We start from the raw sequence: 16,828 nt of genomic DNA, 5'->3' as shown, positions 1-16,828 counted from the left end.
GTTTCAAATCTCGTGGCGTGTGCTAAATATTCCCTTGCTTGTTAGTTAACTTCATGTTTTCTATCTTTTCAGACGTACATCAGGATGCTGAAGATTGTACGTTCACCACTCTTTACACGACCGTAGCCACGCTCCCAGGAAGGACATCCGAATCTGACCAAACCGATGTATCAATGGCCGTTGCGTCAACGCTAGCAGGAATATCAAGTGCACCTGTGACAGCTGTGACGGCTGCCTCTACGATGATCCCACCGACTGTGTCCTCAGGGCAAGGGTCGTCGGTCAGCGCGCTATCTACATCGCCTCTTTCACGTCAGACGAGTCCCTTCTCCACATCTCTTGCGTCACGACGAACGACCTCTGAGGCAGCATTAGTTTCCGTGTCACCAAGTGACTCTGCTTCTACTGACCTATATTCAGATCAAACATCTGACTCATCTGAACAGACATCAGAACCAACTTCACCAGAATCATGGCAAACAACACTGTCATCATCATCATCATCTACATCAAGTGGCCCATCATCATCTGTGGGATCTTCTGTATCATCCGTATCTTCTGTGGCTTCTGCATCTGAAACAAGTCAACCTATTGTGGCATCTGTTTCCTCTATCACTTCTCCAGAATCACAGTACACAGGATCACCACTGTCTAGTTCTCCTATGTCATCTGCGACTGATATCACATCTCCAGAATCACAGTACACAGGATCAGCACTGTCTAGTTCTGATGTATCATCTATCACTGATATCACATCTCCAGAATCACAGTACACAGGATCAGCACTGTCTAGTTCTTCTGTGTCATCTGCGACTGATATCACATCTCCAGAATCACAGTACACAGGATCACCACTGTCTAGTTTTTCTGTGTCATCTGCGACTGATATCACATCTCCAGAATCACAGTACACAGGATCATCACTGTCTAGTTCTGCTTTATCATCTATCACTGATATCACATCTCCAGAATCACAGTACACAGGATCACCACTGTTTAGTTCATCTGTATCATCTATCACTGATATCACATCTCCAGAATCACAGTACACAGGATCAGCACTGTCTAGTTCTCCTATGTCATCTGCGACTGATATCACATCTCCAGAATCACAGTACACAGGATCAGCACTGTCTAGTTCTGCTTTATCATCTATCACTGATATCACATCTCCAGAATCACAGTACACAGGATCACCACTGTCTAGTTCTTCTGTGTCATCTGCGACTGATATCACATCTCCAGAATCACAGTACACAGAATCACCACTGTCTAGTTCTTCTGTATCATCTATCACTGATATCACATCTCCAGAATCACAGTACACAGGCTCAGCACTGTCTAGTTCTGCTTTATCATCTATCACTGATATCACATCTCCAGAATCACAGTACACAGGATCAGCGATGTCTAGTTCTGCTTTATCATCTATCACTCATATCACATCTCCAGAATCACAGTACACAGGATCAGCACTGTCTAGTTCTTCTGTGTCTACTGTGACTGATATCACATCTCCAGAATCACAGTACACAGGATCACCACTGTTCAGTTCTTCTGTGTCATCTGTGACTGATATCACATCTCCAGAATCACAGTACACAGGATCAGCACTGTCTAGTTCTTCTGTGTCATCTGCGACTGATATCACATCTCCAGAATCACAGTACACAGGATCAGCACTGTCTAGTTCTGATGTATCATCTATCACTGATATCACATCTCCAGAATCACAGTACACAGGATCAGCACTGTCTAGTTCTTCTGTGTCATCTGCGACTGATATCACATCTCCAGAATCACAGTACACAGGATCACCACTGTCTAGTTCTTCTGTGTCATCTGCGACTGATATCACATCTCCAGAATCACAGTACACAGGATCATCACTGTCTAGTTCTGCTTTATCATCTATCACTGATATCACATCTCCAGAATCACAGTACACAGGATCACCACTGTTTAGTTCATCTGTATCATCTATCACTGATATCACATCTCCAGAATCACAGTACACAGGATCAGCACTGTCTAGTTTTCCTATGTCATCTGCGACTGATATCACATCTCCAGAATCACAGTACACAGGATCAGCACTGTCTAGTTCTGCTTTATCATCTATCACTGATATCACATCTCCAGAATCACAGTACACAGAATCACCACTGTCTAGTTCTTCTGTATCATCTATCACTGATATCACATCTCCAGAATCACAGTACACAGGATCACCACTGTCTAGTTCTTCTGTGTCATCTGCGACTGATATCACATCTCCAGAATCACAGTACACAGAATCACCACTATCTAGTTCTTCTGTATCATCTATCACTGATATCACATCTCCAGAATCACAGTACACAGGCTCAGCACTGTCTAGTTCTGCTTTATCATCTATCACTGATATCACATCTCCAGAATCACAGTACACAGGATCAGCGCTGTCTAGTTCTGATTTATCATCTATCACTCATATCACATCTCCAGAATCACAGTACACAGGATCAGCACTGTCTAGTTCTTCTGTGTCTACTGTGACTGATATCACATCTCCAGAATCACAGTACACAGGATCACCACTGTTTAGTTATTCTGTGTCATCTGTGACTGATATCACATCTCCAGAATCACAGTACACAGGATCAGCACTGTCTAGTTCTTCTGTGTCATCTGTTACTGATATCACATCTCCAGAATCACAGAACACAGGATCAGCACTGTCTAGGTCTGCTTTATCATCTATCACTGATATCACATCTCCAGAATCACAGTACACAGGATCAGCGATGTCTAGTTCTGCTTTATCATCTATCACTCATATCACATCTCCAGAATCACAGTACACAGGATCAGCACTGTCTAGTTCTTCTGTGTCTACTGTGACTGATATCACATCTCCAGAATCACAGTACACAGGATCACCACTGTTCAGTTCTTCTGTGTCATCTGTGACTGATATCACATCTCCAGAATCACAGTACACAGGATCAGCACTGTCTAGTTCTTCTGTGTCATCTGCGACTGATATCACATCTCCAGAATCACAGTACACAGGATCAGCACTGTCTAGTTCTGATGTATCATCTATCACTGATATCACATCTCCAGAATCACAGTACACAGGATCAGCACTGTCTAGTTCTTCTGTGTCATCTGCGACTGATATCACATCTCCAGAATCACAGTACACAGGATCACCACTGTCTAGTTCTTCTGTGTCATCTGCGACTGATATCACATCTCCAGAATCACAGTACACAGGATCATCACTGTCTAGTTCTGCTTTATCATCTATCACTGATATCACATCTCCAGAATCACAGTACACAGGATCACCACTGTTTAGTTCATCTGTATCATCTATCACTGATATCACATCTCCAGAATCACAGTACACAGGATCAGCACTGTCTAGTTTTCCTATGTCATCTGCGACTGATATCACATCTCCAGAATCACAGTACACAGGATCAGCACTGTCTAGTTCTGCTTTATCATCTATCACTGATATCACATCTCCAGAATCACAGTACACAGAATCACCACTGTCTAGTTCTTCTGTATCATCTATCACTGATATCACATCTCCAGAATCACAGTACACAGGATCACCACTGTCTAGTTCTTCTGTGTCATCTGCGACTGATATCACATCTCCAGAATCACAGTACACAGAATCACCACTATCTAGTTCTTCTGTATCATCTATCACTGATATCACATCTCCAGAATCACAGTACACAGGCTCAGCACTGTCTAGTTCTGCTTTATCATCTATCACTGATATCACATCTCCAGAATCACAGTACACAGGATCAGCGCTGTCTAGTTCTGATTTATCATCTATCACTCATATCACATCTCCAGAATCACAGTACACAGGATCAGCACTGTCTAGTTCTTCTGTGTCTACTGTGACTGATATCACATCTCCAGAATCACAGTACACAGGATCACCACTGTTTAGTTATTCTGTGTCATCTGTGACTGATATCACATCTCCAGAATCACAGTACACAGGATCAGCACTGTCTAGTTCTTCTGTGTCATCTGTTACTGATATCACATCTCCAGAATCACAGTACACAGGATCAGCACTGTCTAGGTCTGCTTTATCATCTATCACTGATATCACATCTGCAGAATCACAGTACGCAGGATCAGCACTGTCTAGTTCTCCTATGTCATCTGCGACTGATATCACATCTCCAGAATCACAGTACACAGGATCAGCACTGTCTAGTTCTGCTTTATCATCTATCACTGATATCACATCTCCAGAATCACAGTACACAGGATCACCACTGTCTAGTTCTTCTGTGTCATCTGCGACTGATATCACATCTCCAGAATCACAGTACACAGGATCAGCACTGTCTAGTTCTTCTGTGTCATCTGCGACTGATATTACATCTCCAGAATCACAGTACACAGGATCACCACTGTCTAGTTCTGCTGTATCATCTATCACTGATATCACATCTCCAGGATCACAGTACACAGGATCACCACTGTCTAGTTCTTCTGTGTCATCTGCGACTGATATCACATCTCCAGAATCACAGTACACAGGATCAGCACTGTCTAGTTCTTCTGTGTCATCTGTTACTGATATCACATCTCCAGAATCACAGTACACAGGATCAGTACTGTCTATTTCTTCTGTGTCCACTGTGACTGATATCACATCTCCAGAATCACAGTACACAGGATCACCACTGTCTAGTTCTCCTATGTCATCTGCGACTGATATCACATCTACAGATTCACAGTACACAGGATCAGCACTCTCTAGTTCTGCTGTATCATCTATCACTGATATCACATCTCCAGAATCACAGTACACAGGATCAGCACTGTCTAGTTCTTCTGTGTCATCTGCGACTGATATCACATCTCCAGAATCACAGTACACAGGATCAGCACTGTCTATTTCTTCTGTGTCAACTGTGACAGATATCACATTTCCAGAATCACAGTACACAGGATCTACACTGTCTATTTCTTCTGTGTCAACTGTGACTGATATCACATCTCCAGAATCACAGTACACAGGATCACCACTGTCTAGTTCTCCTGTATCATCTGCGACTGATATCACATCTCCAGAATCACAGTACACTGGATCACCACTGTCTAGTTCTTCTGTGTCAACTGTGACTGATATCACATCTCCAGAATCACAGTACACAGGATCAGCACCGACTAGTTCTTCTGTTTCATCTATCACTGATATCACATCTCCAGAATCAGAGTACACAGGATCACCACTGTCTAGTTCACCTGTACCAACCGTGACTGATCTCACATCACCGGTGTCCCAGGAGACAGAGACAATGGCTTCAAGTGTTCCTGTACCAACTGTGACGGCTGCTTCTGACGCGCCTGTGCTAACATCATCACCTATGAGCCCCATGTCCACATCTGCAGTGTCACAGCAAACAACACCTGAGGCATCGTCTGTTTCTGTGTCACCAAGCGATTCTGCTTCTACAGAGCTATATTCATCTCAAACAGCCGTGACATCTGACATATCTGATCAAACATCTCCAGAATCACCGCCGTTCACCGACTTGTCATTTGCGTCAAGCGCTCCTCTATCAGCTGTGACTGATGTCACATCGCAAGAGTCACAACAGACTGAAGCGTTCACTTCTGGGTTTTCTGTCTCAACTCTGACAGCTGCTTTTAGGATAACTCCACTACCTATGAGCCCCGTGTCTACATCCCCCGTTTCTCGATTGTCATCGACACATGCAGCGTCTGTGTCACCAGGTGCTTCTCTTTCCACGGAGATATTTTCACCTCAAACCTTCACGGCATCCGAATCGTCTGACCAGACTTCGGGACCAACTTCATTCACTTCGACACATCCAGAATCGCTGCAAACAACACCGTCCTCCTCAGTACCCAGTGGCTCACCATCCGCTCTATATTCCTCATCGCCACCTGCATCGGCTTCATCACCGGAATCCATGGCTTCTACATCTGCCGCTTCACGCGCAACAGCCACTTTTACGTCTGAGCAGTCAAGCCACCTCACGCGCACGGAGGAAGCGACTCCCTCTGATTCTCTTGCATCAACATCTCCGAAATCTCAAGAAACAACGCCATCGTTGGCATCATCAGGGTCGCCTGGTGCGCCTTCCTCAATGCCGTCGCAGGCTGTCACGTCTTCAGCTTCACTGCCGAGGGCAACGTTCTCGTCCATCGCCACGTTAACAACCATCGCCCTGACCACAGCCACCGAGTCTCGGGCCTCCGAGGCCCCGGCGACGCTGAACGAGACGATGGTCGCCAGGGCGGCCCCCGATCCCCGCTTATCCGAGTCTCCCGACGAGCAGACGTTCAGCCTCAGGTTCAAAGTTCTCAACAAGGAGTTTGTCCCGGCGCTTCAAGATCAGAGCTCGGACGAGTTCCAACAACTGTCGAGCGATTTGAATCAGGAGGTAAGGCTGCAGCCTCGTCACTTACTGTCATTCGGGAATTACTCAGTCTAATCTAGTTTATATTTATGGAGAGCCTTCACTTCAAGGCTCTTGATTCTTGAGACAGTGACAGAATGGAATAATGTAGTTGGCAGGGGCGTGGAAGAATTGAGGAATGAGTGACAGTGAGTAGGTATGTATGTATGTATGTTGAACTTCTTTTGCACCGTACGTAGCCAACCGTGCTCATCGGAGGTGTGGGGGAAGGACAACAAACTCAACACAAATAGCAGCTCTAATTAAATGAATTTTTAACATAGGTTTAAAAGTGCATAGCTCCAATAAATGCCTAATGTGGGAAGGAAGAGCATTCCAGACGGCCGCAGAGATAGAGGGTACTTAGGAATCACAAAAGGGTAGGGGAGGGACGGGACGGGACAGAGTGGAGTGCCGAGGGAAGAGAATGGGCAGTCGAGAAGAGGTGAGGCTTCAAGAGAGGAACAGAAGGAGGTTTAAGGAGGCAGACTGCTTAATGTACAACAGAAGTGCATTTCAGTGGAGGGGTGTGAATATTAAGCAAGAGTGAATGAGCTTTGCCCCACTCACCCTTGGCCTTTGGGTAAAAATAAATATCTGAAAAACGGAGATAGCAAAATAATGTATGCTATCTTTTAACAGCAATGCCACTCACATTGTCCGACGCAACCTTTTATTCGACATGTTTTACGTGAAAATCTCATGCATAAACGTTCCTGAACCAATTTTTTTACCAAAGCGCATCAAACTTTACGTGTCTATAGTTTCACGTACATTGCGGTCCAGTGCCTGAAGCGGCCGTGTTGTGCACTGGAATTCGACCCGCGTGGTGTTTTCCTCCCTGTCTGTGACTTTACAGGTGAAATCCATTTTCAAGAGCGGGCCCCTTTCGAAGCATTTTCGACAGAGCAAAATACATTCGTTCAGGTGACAAAAGTAGCAGTCAAATCTGTTTATTGCTGTTATTATTATTATTACTGTGAACCATAGTGCAATGTGGTTAGCACGTTTGGCTACGTACGGTACAAAAGAAGTTCAACATACAGTATATACATTGTTTAGGTTGTTGTCCTTCCCCCGCACCTCCAATTCGCACGGGTGGGCTACGTACGGTGCGAACGAAGTTCAACAATCACACATACCATGTTGCTAAAGCGGCCCCTCGTGATTCATAGAGGGCTCTTGTCTAGAACCACCGGGAATGGGGACGGAATTCGTTCAGTGGATCACGCCCTGCTGATGGGCATTAGACGGCAGCTTTTTAGGAAATGCTGCTTGGAAAACTTTGGGAGTTCAGAAACCCATTTTGGTTGTTGATCGACACGAGTGTATTATTTATTATTCACGCTTTCTAACTAAAGTTGAAAGTGAGGGAGGGGGGGGAAACTATTTTCTCGTAAAGATGATCCACAAAAACTTGGCAGGACTCTTTCGAGAAAGAGTTGAGACTCGATGCAGCTTTCCTGTGTAAACTAGCGGAGTAAGAACAATAAAACATTCAGCTGATAAAACTTCTCTAATGTCGCACGTTTTCAGTGTGTGACTCACATGTGAATATATATATTGTTTTTGTATTTCTTAGCAAAGGTTCGGTGAACTGCGGCGGAACTCTGAAGTTTAATAAGCCAAAAGACAAGGAGATATTGGCAGAAGATGTTCACGAGCAGTTCGTCGGCGGAACGACCCGAGGCAATGCCCTAGGACCATTTGCCCTTGCGTGTGGCAGCACTTCGGTAGATGGTACGTACCGTGCAATGTGTTGTTACCGGCGCTTCGCACAAAGCGGGCCTTGTTTTACAGACCCCACATGGATGATGGGTTGAGTGGCTCTGCCTCAGCCTCCTCGCGAATCCCCTTGCCTCAAGTTTCTCTCCGCTCATTCCTCATCCCTCTGCTCCTCCCCTCACCTCAGGGATTCACGTCTCACTCAGTGGATGTGTCCCCAGGTCACTGCGTAGACTGGAGTAGGCCCCGTCACAAGTAGCCAGAGCCGTGGCGAGGGGTATTCTGGACGTGGGTCAGCACTACTGCAGAAAAAAAAGATCCAGCGGAAATTAAGCCGGGAGTGTTACTGAAAATAATTCATTCGAGCACTTGTACAGGAATACGCTCGTCAAGTTTGTAACAATCACTTCCACATGTTCTTGAGAGATCTGGAATGCATACAGTTATAGTCAACAAGTAATTGGCAATTGTTTCCGAATATTGGGCCTTTGCATATTTCACTACTTTACATCGAGTAAACGTGCCCCCAGTAACCCCGTCCGCGGAGACGGAGCGAATTGGCTCGTTGTGCAGATGCTAGATGGTGTTGCTGCGTCTCAGAACCGAATTGGCGTTGATTTGGCTGCTTAGGGGGAAGGAGCTGCTAGCCAACGTTTCATTTCGAGCTGAAACAAGACGACAGCCCAGCAGCGTTCTGATGTTGTCTGCCGGTCGAGTCGCCCTTGCAAAGACCTTCTTAGCTCAATTGGCGTTACTCACCCCCCTCACCCACTCACTCGGTCACTCACCCAGTCAGTCACCCACACAGTCACCCACCCACTGACTCACACACTCAACCACTAATTCACTCGCCCCGTCACCTTACCCATTCACTCAGGCACTAACACGCCCACTCATCCACTAACACACCCAATCACCCAATCATTCACCCATTCAATCACCAGCTCACTCACCTACTCACCCACTCACCCACCTGCTCACTAACCTACTCACCCACTCACCAACCTGCTCACTAATTGTCTGCCTGCCCAGTCGCCCTTGAAAAAGAGCCTCTAAGTCCAACGGGGCTTTACTTGGAGGGAAATAAACTTGTGATTATTTCCGATTCTGCTTTGAAATACAGTACGAGTCAGTGTCTGAATGCCCCCTTCTTTGTCGCACCCCGAGTTATTGTGCCATCGTCATCAGCCGTGCTCTATGCACTGCTGGATGAATGGCACCCCCAACTCGTCACACACCATTTACGTGGAGGTCGCGCTCCCGAGCTCCCGAGCGAGCTCCTAATTCGACTGCTGCTCTCGAAATGTGTTTCAAATCTCGTGGCGTGTGCTAAATATTCCCTTGCTTGTTAGTTAACTTCATGTTTTCTATCTTTTCAGACGTACATCAGGATGCTGAAGATTGTACGTTCACCACTCTTTACACGACCGTAGCCACGCTCCCAGGAAGGACATCCGAATCTGACCAAACCGATGTATCAATGGCCGTTGCGTCAACGCTAGCAGGAATATCAAGTGCACCTGTGACAGCTGTGACGGCTGCCTCTACGATGATCCCACCGACTGTGTCCTCAGGGCAAGGGTCGTCGGTCAGCGCGCTATCTACATCGCCTCTTTCACGTCAGACGAGTCCCTTCTCCACATCTCTTGCGTCACGACGAACGACCTCTGAGGCAGCATTAGTTTCCGTGTCACCAAGTGACTCTGCTTCTACTGACCTATATTCAGATCAAACATCTGACTCATCTGAACAGACATCAGAACCAACTTCACCAGAATCATGGCAAACAACACTGTCATCATCATCATCATCTACATCAAGTGGCCCATCATCATCTGTGGGTTCTTCTGTATCATCCGTATCTTCTGTGGCTTCTGCATCTGAAACAAGTCAACCTATTGTGGCATCTGTTTCCTCTATCACTTCTCCAGAATCACAGTACACAGGATCACCACTGTCTAGTTCTCCTATGTCATCTGCGACTGATATCACATCTCCAGAATCACAGTACACAGGATCAGCACTGTCTAGTTCTGATGTATCATCTATCACTGATATCACATCTCCAGAATCACAGTACACAGGATCAGCACTGTCTAGTTCTTCTGTGTCATCCGCGACTGATATCACATCTCCAGAATCACAGTGCACAGGATCACCACTGTCTAGTTTTTCTGTGTCATCTGCGACTGATATCACATCTCCAGAATCACAGTACACAGGATCATCACTGTCTAGTTCTGCTTTATCATCTATCACTGATATCACATCTCCAGAATCACAGTACACAGGATCACCACTGTTTAGTTCATCTGTATCATCTATCAATGATATCACATCTCCAGAATCACAGTACACAGGATCAGCACTGTCTAGTTCTCCTATGTCATCTGCGACTGATATCACATCTCCAGAATCACAGTACACAGGATCAGCACTGTCTAGTTCTGCTTTATCATCTATCACTGATATCACATCTCCAGAATCACAGTACACAGGATCACCACTGTCTAGTTCTTCTGTGTCATCTGCGACTGATATCACATCTCCAGAATCACAGTACACAGAATCACCACTGTCTAGTTCTTCTGTATCATCTATCACTGATATCACATCTCCAGAATCACAGTACACAGGCTCAGCACTGTCTAGTTCTGCTTTATCATCTATCACTGATATCACATCTCCAGAATCACAGTACACAGGATCAGCGCTGTCTAGTTCTGCTTTATCATCTATCACTCATATCACATCTCCAGAATCACAGTACACAGGATCAGCACTGTCTAGTTCTTCTGTGTCTACTGTGACTGATATCACATCTCCAGAATCACAGTACACAGGATCACCACTGTTCAGTTCTTCTGTGTCATCTGTGACTGATATCACATCTCCAGAATCACAGTACACAGGATCAGCACTGTCTAGTTCTTCTGTGTCATCTGCGACTGATATTACATCTCCAGAATCACAGTACACAGGATCAGCACTGTCTAGTTCTGATGTATCATCTATCACTGATATCACATCTCCAGAATCACAGTACACAGGATCAGCACTGTCTAGTTCTTCTGTGTCATCTGCGACTGATATCACATCTCCAGAATCACAGTACACAGGATCACCACTGTCTAGTTCTTCTGTGTCATCTGCGACTGATATCACATCTCCAGAATCACAGTACACAGGATCATCACTGTCTAGTTCTGCTTTATCATCTATCACTGATATCACATCTCCAGAATCACAGTACACAGGATCACCACTGTTTAGTTCATCTGTATCTTCTATCACTGATATCACATCTACAGAATCACAGTACACAGGATCAGCACTGTCTAGTTTTCCTATGTCATCTGCGACTGATATCACATCTCCAGAATCACAGTACACAGGATCAGCACTGTCTAGTTCTGCTTTATCATCTATCACTGATATCACATCTCCAGAATCACAGTACACAGGATCACCGCTGTCTAGTTCTTCTGTGTCATCTGCGACTGATATCACATCTCCAGAATCACAGTACACAGAATCACCACTGTCTAGTTCTTCTGTATCATCTATCACTGATATCACATCTCCAGAATCACAGTACACAGGATCACCACTGTCTAGTTCTTCTGTGTCATCTGCGACTGATATCACATCTCCAGAATCACAGTACACAGAATCACCACTGTCTAGTTCTTCTGTATCATCTATCACTGATATCACATCTCCAGAATCACAGTACACAGGATCAGCGCTGTCTAGTTCTGATTTATCATCTATCACTCATATCACATCTCCAGAATCACAGTACACAGGATCAGCACTGTCTAGTTCTTCTGTGTCTACTGTGACTGATATCACATCTCCAGAATCACAGTACACAGGATCACCACTGTTTAGTTCTTCTGTGTCATCTGTGACTGATATCACATCTCCAGAATCACAGTACACAGGATCAGCACTGTCTAGTTCTTCTGTGTCATCTGTTACTGATATCACATCTCCAGAATCACAGTACACAGGATCAGCACTGTCTAGTTCTGCTTTATCATCTATCACTGATATCACATCTGCAGAATCACAGTACACAGGATCAGCGCTGTCTAGTTCTCCTATATCATCTGCGACTGATATCACATCTCCAGAATCACAGTACACAGGATCAGCACCGTCTAGTTCTTCTGTGTCATCTGTTACTGATATCACATCTCCAGAATCACAGTACACAGGATCAGCACTGTCTAGTTCTGCTTTGTCATCTGCGACTGATCTCACATCTCCAGAATCACAGTACACAGAATCACCACTGTCTAGTTCTTCTGTATCATCTATCACTGATATCACATCTCCAGAATCACAGTACACAGGCTCAGCACTGTCTAGTTCTGCTTTATCATCTATCACTGATATCACATCTCCAGAATCACAGTACACAGGATCAGCGCTGTCTAGTTCTGCTTTTTCATCTATCACTCATATCACATCTCCAGAATCACAGTACACAGGATCAGCACTGTCTAGTTCTTCTGTGTCTACTGTGACTGATATCACATCTCCAGAATCACAGTACACAGGATCACCACTGTTTAGTTCTTCTGTGTCATCTGTGACTGATATCACATCTCCAGAATCACAGTACACAGGATCAGCACTGTCTAGTTCTTCTGTGTCATCTGTTACTGATATCACATCTCCAGAATCACAGTACACAGGATCAGCACTGTCTAGTTCTGCTTTATCATCTATCGCTGATATCACATCTGCAGAATCACAGTACACAGGATCAGCACTGTCTAGTTCTCCTATGTCATCTGCGACTGATATCACATCTCCAGAATCACAGTACACAGGATCAGCACTGTCTAGTTCTGCTTTATCATCTATCCCTGATATCACATCTCCAGAATCACAGTACACAGGATCACCACTGTCTAGTTCTTCTATGTCATCTGCGACTGATATCACATCTCCAGAATCACAGTACACAGGATCAGCACTGTCTAGTTCTTCTGTGTCATCTGCGACTGATATTACATCTCCAGAATCACAGTACACAGGATCACCACTGTCTAGTTCTGCTGTATCATCTATCACTGATATCACATCTCCAGGATCACAGTACACAGGATCACCACTGTTTAGTTCTTCTGTATCATCTATCACTGATATCACATCTCCAGAATCAAAGTACACAGGATCAGCACCGTCTAGTTCTTCTGTGTCATCTGTTACTGATATCACATCTCCAGAATCACAGTACACAGGATCAGCACTATCTAGTTCTGCTTTGTCATCTGCGACTGATATCACATCTCCAAAATCACAGTACACAGGATCAGCACTGTCTAGTTCTGCTTTATCATCTATCACTGATATCACATCTCCAGAATCACAGTACACAGGTTCACCACTGTCTAGTTCTTCTGTGTCATCTGCGACTGATATCACATCTCCAGAATCACAGTACACAGGATCAGCACTGTCTAGTTCTTCTGTGTCATCTGCGACTGATATTACATCTCCAGAATCACAGTACACAGGATCACCACTGTCTAGTTCTGCTGTATCATCTATCACTGATATCACATCTCCAGGATCACAGTACACAGGATCACCACTGTCTAGTTCTTCTGTGTCATCTGCGACTGATATCACATCTCCAGAATCACAGTACACAGGATCAGCACTGTCTAGTTCTTCTGTGTCATCTGTTACTGATATCACATCTACAGATTCACAGTACACAGGATCAGCACTCTCTAGTTCTGCTGTATCATCTATCACTGATATCACATCTCCAGAATCACAGTACACAGGATCAGCACTGTCTAGTTCTTCTGTGTCATCTGCGACTGATATCACATCTCCAGAATCACAGTACACAGGATCACCACTGTTTAGTTCTTCTGTGTCATCTGCGACTGATATTACATCTCCAGAATCACAGTACACAGGATCACCACTGTCTAGTTCTGCTGTATCATCTATCACTGATATCACATCTCCAGGATCACAGTACACAGGATCACCACTGTTTAGTTCTTCTGTATCATCTATCACTGATATCACATCTCCAGAATCAAAGTACACAGGATCACCACTGTCTAGTTCTTCTGTGTCAACTGTGACTGATATCACATCTCCAGAATCACAGTACACAGGATCACCACTGTCTAGTTCTTCTGTATCATCTATCACTGATATCACATCTCCAGAGTCACTGTACAAAGGATCAGCAATGTCTAGTTCTTCTGTGTCATCTGTTACTGATATCACATCTCCAGAATCACAGTACACAGGATCAGCACTATCTAGTTCTGCTTTATCATCTATCACTGATATCACATCTCCAGGATCACAGTACACAGGATCAGCACTGTCTAGTTCTACTTTATCATCTATCACTGATTTCACATCTCCAGAATCACAGTACACAGGATCACCACTGTCTAGTTCTTCTGTGTCATCTGCGACTGATATCACATCTCCAGAATCACAGTACACAGAATCACCACTGTCTAGTTCTCCTTTGTCATCTGCGACTGATATCACATCTACAGATTCACAGTACACAGGATCAGCACTCTCTAGTTCTGCTGTATCATCTATCACTGATATCACATCTCCAGAATTACAGTACACAGAATCACCACTGTCTAGTTCTTCTGTATCATCTATCACTGATATTACATCTCCAGAATCACAGTACACAGGATCACCACCGTCTAGCTCTTCGGTGTCAACTGTGACTGATATCACATCTCCAGAATCACAGTACACGGGATCAGCACTGTCTAGTTCTGCTGTATCATCTATCACTGATATCACATCTCCAGGATCACAGTACACAGGATCACCGCTGTTTAGTTCTTCCGTATCATCTATCACTGATATCACATCTCCAGAATCACAGTACACAGGATCAGCACTGTCTAGTTCTTCTGTGTCATCTGTTACTGATATCACATCTCCAGAATCACAGTACACAGGATCAGCACTGTCTAGTTCTGCTTTATCATCTATCACTGATATCACATCTCCAGAATCACAGTACACAGGATCACCACTGTCTAGCTCTTCTGTATCATCTATCACTGATATCATATCTCCAGAATCACAGTACACAGGATCACCACTGTCTAGTTCTCCTGTATCATCTGCGACTGATATCACATCTCCAGAATCACAGTACACAGAATCACTACTGTCTAGTTCTGCTTTATCATCGTTCACTGATATCACATCTCCAGAATCAGAGTACACTGGATCAGCACTGTCTAGTTCACCTGTACCAACCGTGACTGATCTCACATCACCGGTGTCCCAGCAGACAGAGACAATGGCTTCAAGTGTTCCTGTACCAACTGTGACGGCTGCTTCTGGCGCGCCTGTGCTAACACCATCACCTATGAGCCCCAGGTCCACATCTGCAGTGTCACAGCAAACAACACCTGAGGCATCGTTCGTTTCTGCGTCCCCAAGCGATTCTGCTTCTACAGAGCTATATTCATCCCAAACCGCCGTGACATCTGACATATCTGATCAAACATCTCCAGAATCACCGCCGTTCACCGACTTGTCATTTGCATCAACTGCTCCTCCATCAGCTGTGACTGATGTCACATCGCAAAAGTCACAACAGACTGAAGCGTTAACTTCTGGGTTTTCTGTCTCAACTGTGACAGCTGCTTCTAGGATAACTCCGCTACCTATGTCCACATCACCCGTTTCCCGATTGTCATCGACACATGCAGCATCTGCGTCAACAGGTGCTTCTCTTTCCACGGATACATTTTCACCTCAAACCTTCACGGCATCCGAATCGTCTGACCAGACTTCGGGACCAACTTCATTCACTTCGACACATCCAGAATCGCGGCAAACAACACCGTCCTCCTCAGTACCCAGTGGCTCACCATCCGCTCTATATTCCTCATCGCCATCTGCATCGGCTTCATCACCGGAATCCATGGCTTCTACATCTGCCGCTTCACGCGCAACAGCCACTTTTACGTCTGAGCAGTCAAGCCACCTCACGCGCACGGAGGAAGCGACTCTCTCTGATTCTCTTGCATCAACATCTCCGAAATCTCAAGAAACAACGCCATCGTTGGCATCATCAGGGTCGCCTGGTGCGCCTTCCTCAACGCCGTCGCAGGCTGTCACGTCTCCAGCTTCACTGCCGACGGCGACGTTCTCGTCCATCGCCGCGTTAACGACCGTCGCCCTGACCACGGCCGCCGAGTCTCGGGCCTCCGAGGCCCCGGCGACGCTGAACGAGACGATGGTCGCCAGGGCGGCTCCCGATCCCCGCTTATCCGAGTCTCCCGACGAGCAGACGTTCAGCCTCAGGTTCAAAGTTCTCAACAAGGAGTTTGTCCCGGAGCTTCGCGATCGGAGCTCGGACGCGTTCCAACAACTGTCGAGCAATTTGAATCAGGAGGTATGGAACATTGAGTGACTCGTAATGAATGTATATTGGACATGCATTTACAGGTGAAGGCCGTTGTTCATCTTTTGCAGTGGCGCAGCTATTACGGAGTGTGCAGGCGGTGCAACTGCACCAGGCCCCATGAGCCAGAGGTGCCCAGGTACCGGGCCCACGAAGAGTGTGAAATTGGTTCAGGGTGGCCCCCATTTCATTC

At 45.4% G+C, this 16,828-nt stretch overlaps 2 protein-coding genes across 2 annotated transcripts in view; both read left to right on the top strand.

Moving 5' to 3' along the window:
- Nucleotides 1-8,057, top strand: part of LOC116950674 (uncharacterized) — a 49,292-nt gene extending 41,235 nt beyond the window's left edge. The window contains exons 10-11 of the mRNA XM_076073055.1: nt 73-6,449; nt 7,324-8,057. Coding sequence (XP_075929170.1) covers nt 73-6,449; nt 7,324-7,395 — 6,449 coding nt within the window. The 3' untranslated portion in view covers nt 7,396-8,057. The remainder of the gene's footprint in view (nt 1-72; nt 6,450-7,323) is intronic.
- The window catches only part of LOC116950744 (uncharacterized), a 29,941-nt gene continuing 20,378 nt past the window's right edge, over nt 7,266-16,828 (top strand). Inside the window, exons 1-3 of the mRNA XM_032968769.2 lie at nt 7,266-7,391; nt 8,047-8,204; nt 9,569-16,626. Coding sequence (XP_032824660.2) covers nt 9,670-16,626 — 6,957 coding nt within the window. The 5' untranslated portion in view covers nt 7,266-7,391; nt 8,047-8,204; nt 9,569-9,669. The remainder of the gene's footprint in view (nt 7,392-8,046; nt 8,205-9,568; nt 16,627-16,828) is intronic.

This window comes from Petromyzon marinus, chromosome 40, assembly GCF_048934315.1.
Source record: "Petromyzon marinus isolate PM22_M1 ecotype Great Lakes invasive population chromosome 40, UKy_Petmar_22M1.pri1.0, whole genome shotgun sequence".
Lineage (NCBI taxonomy): Eukaryota > Metazoa > Chordata > Hyperoartia > Petromyzontiformes > Petromyzontidae > Petromyzon > Petromyzon marinus.
The sequence above is the reverse complement of the archived record's forward strand: the minus strand, read 5'-3'. Positions and strand labels throughout refer to the sequence as shown.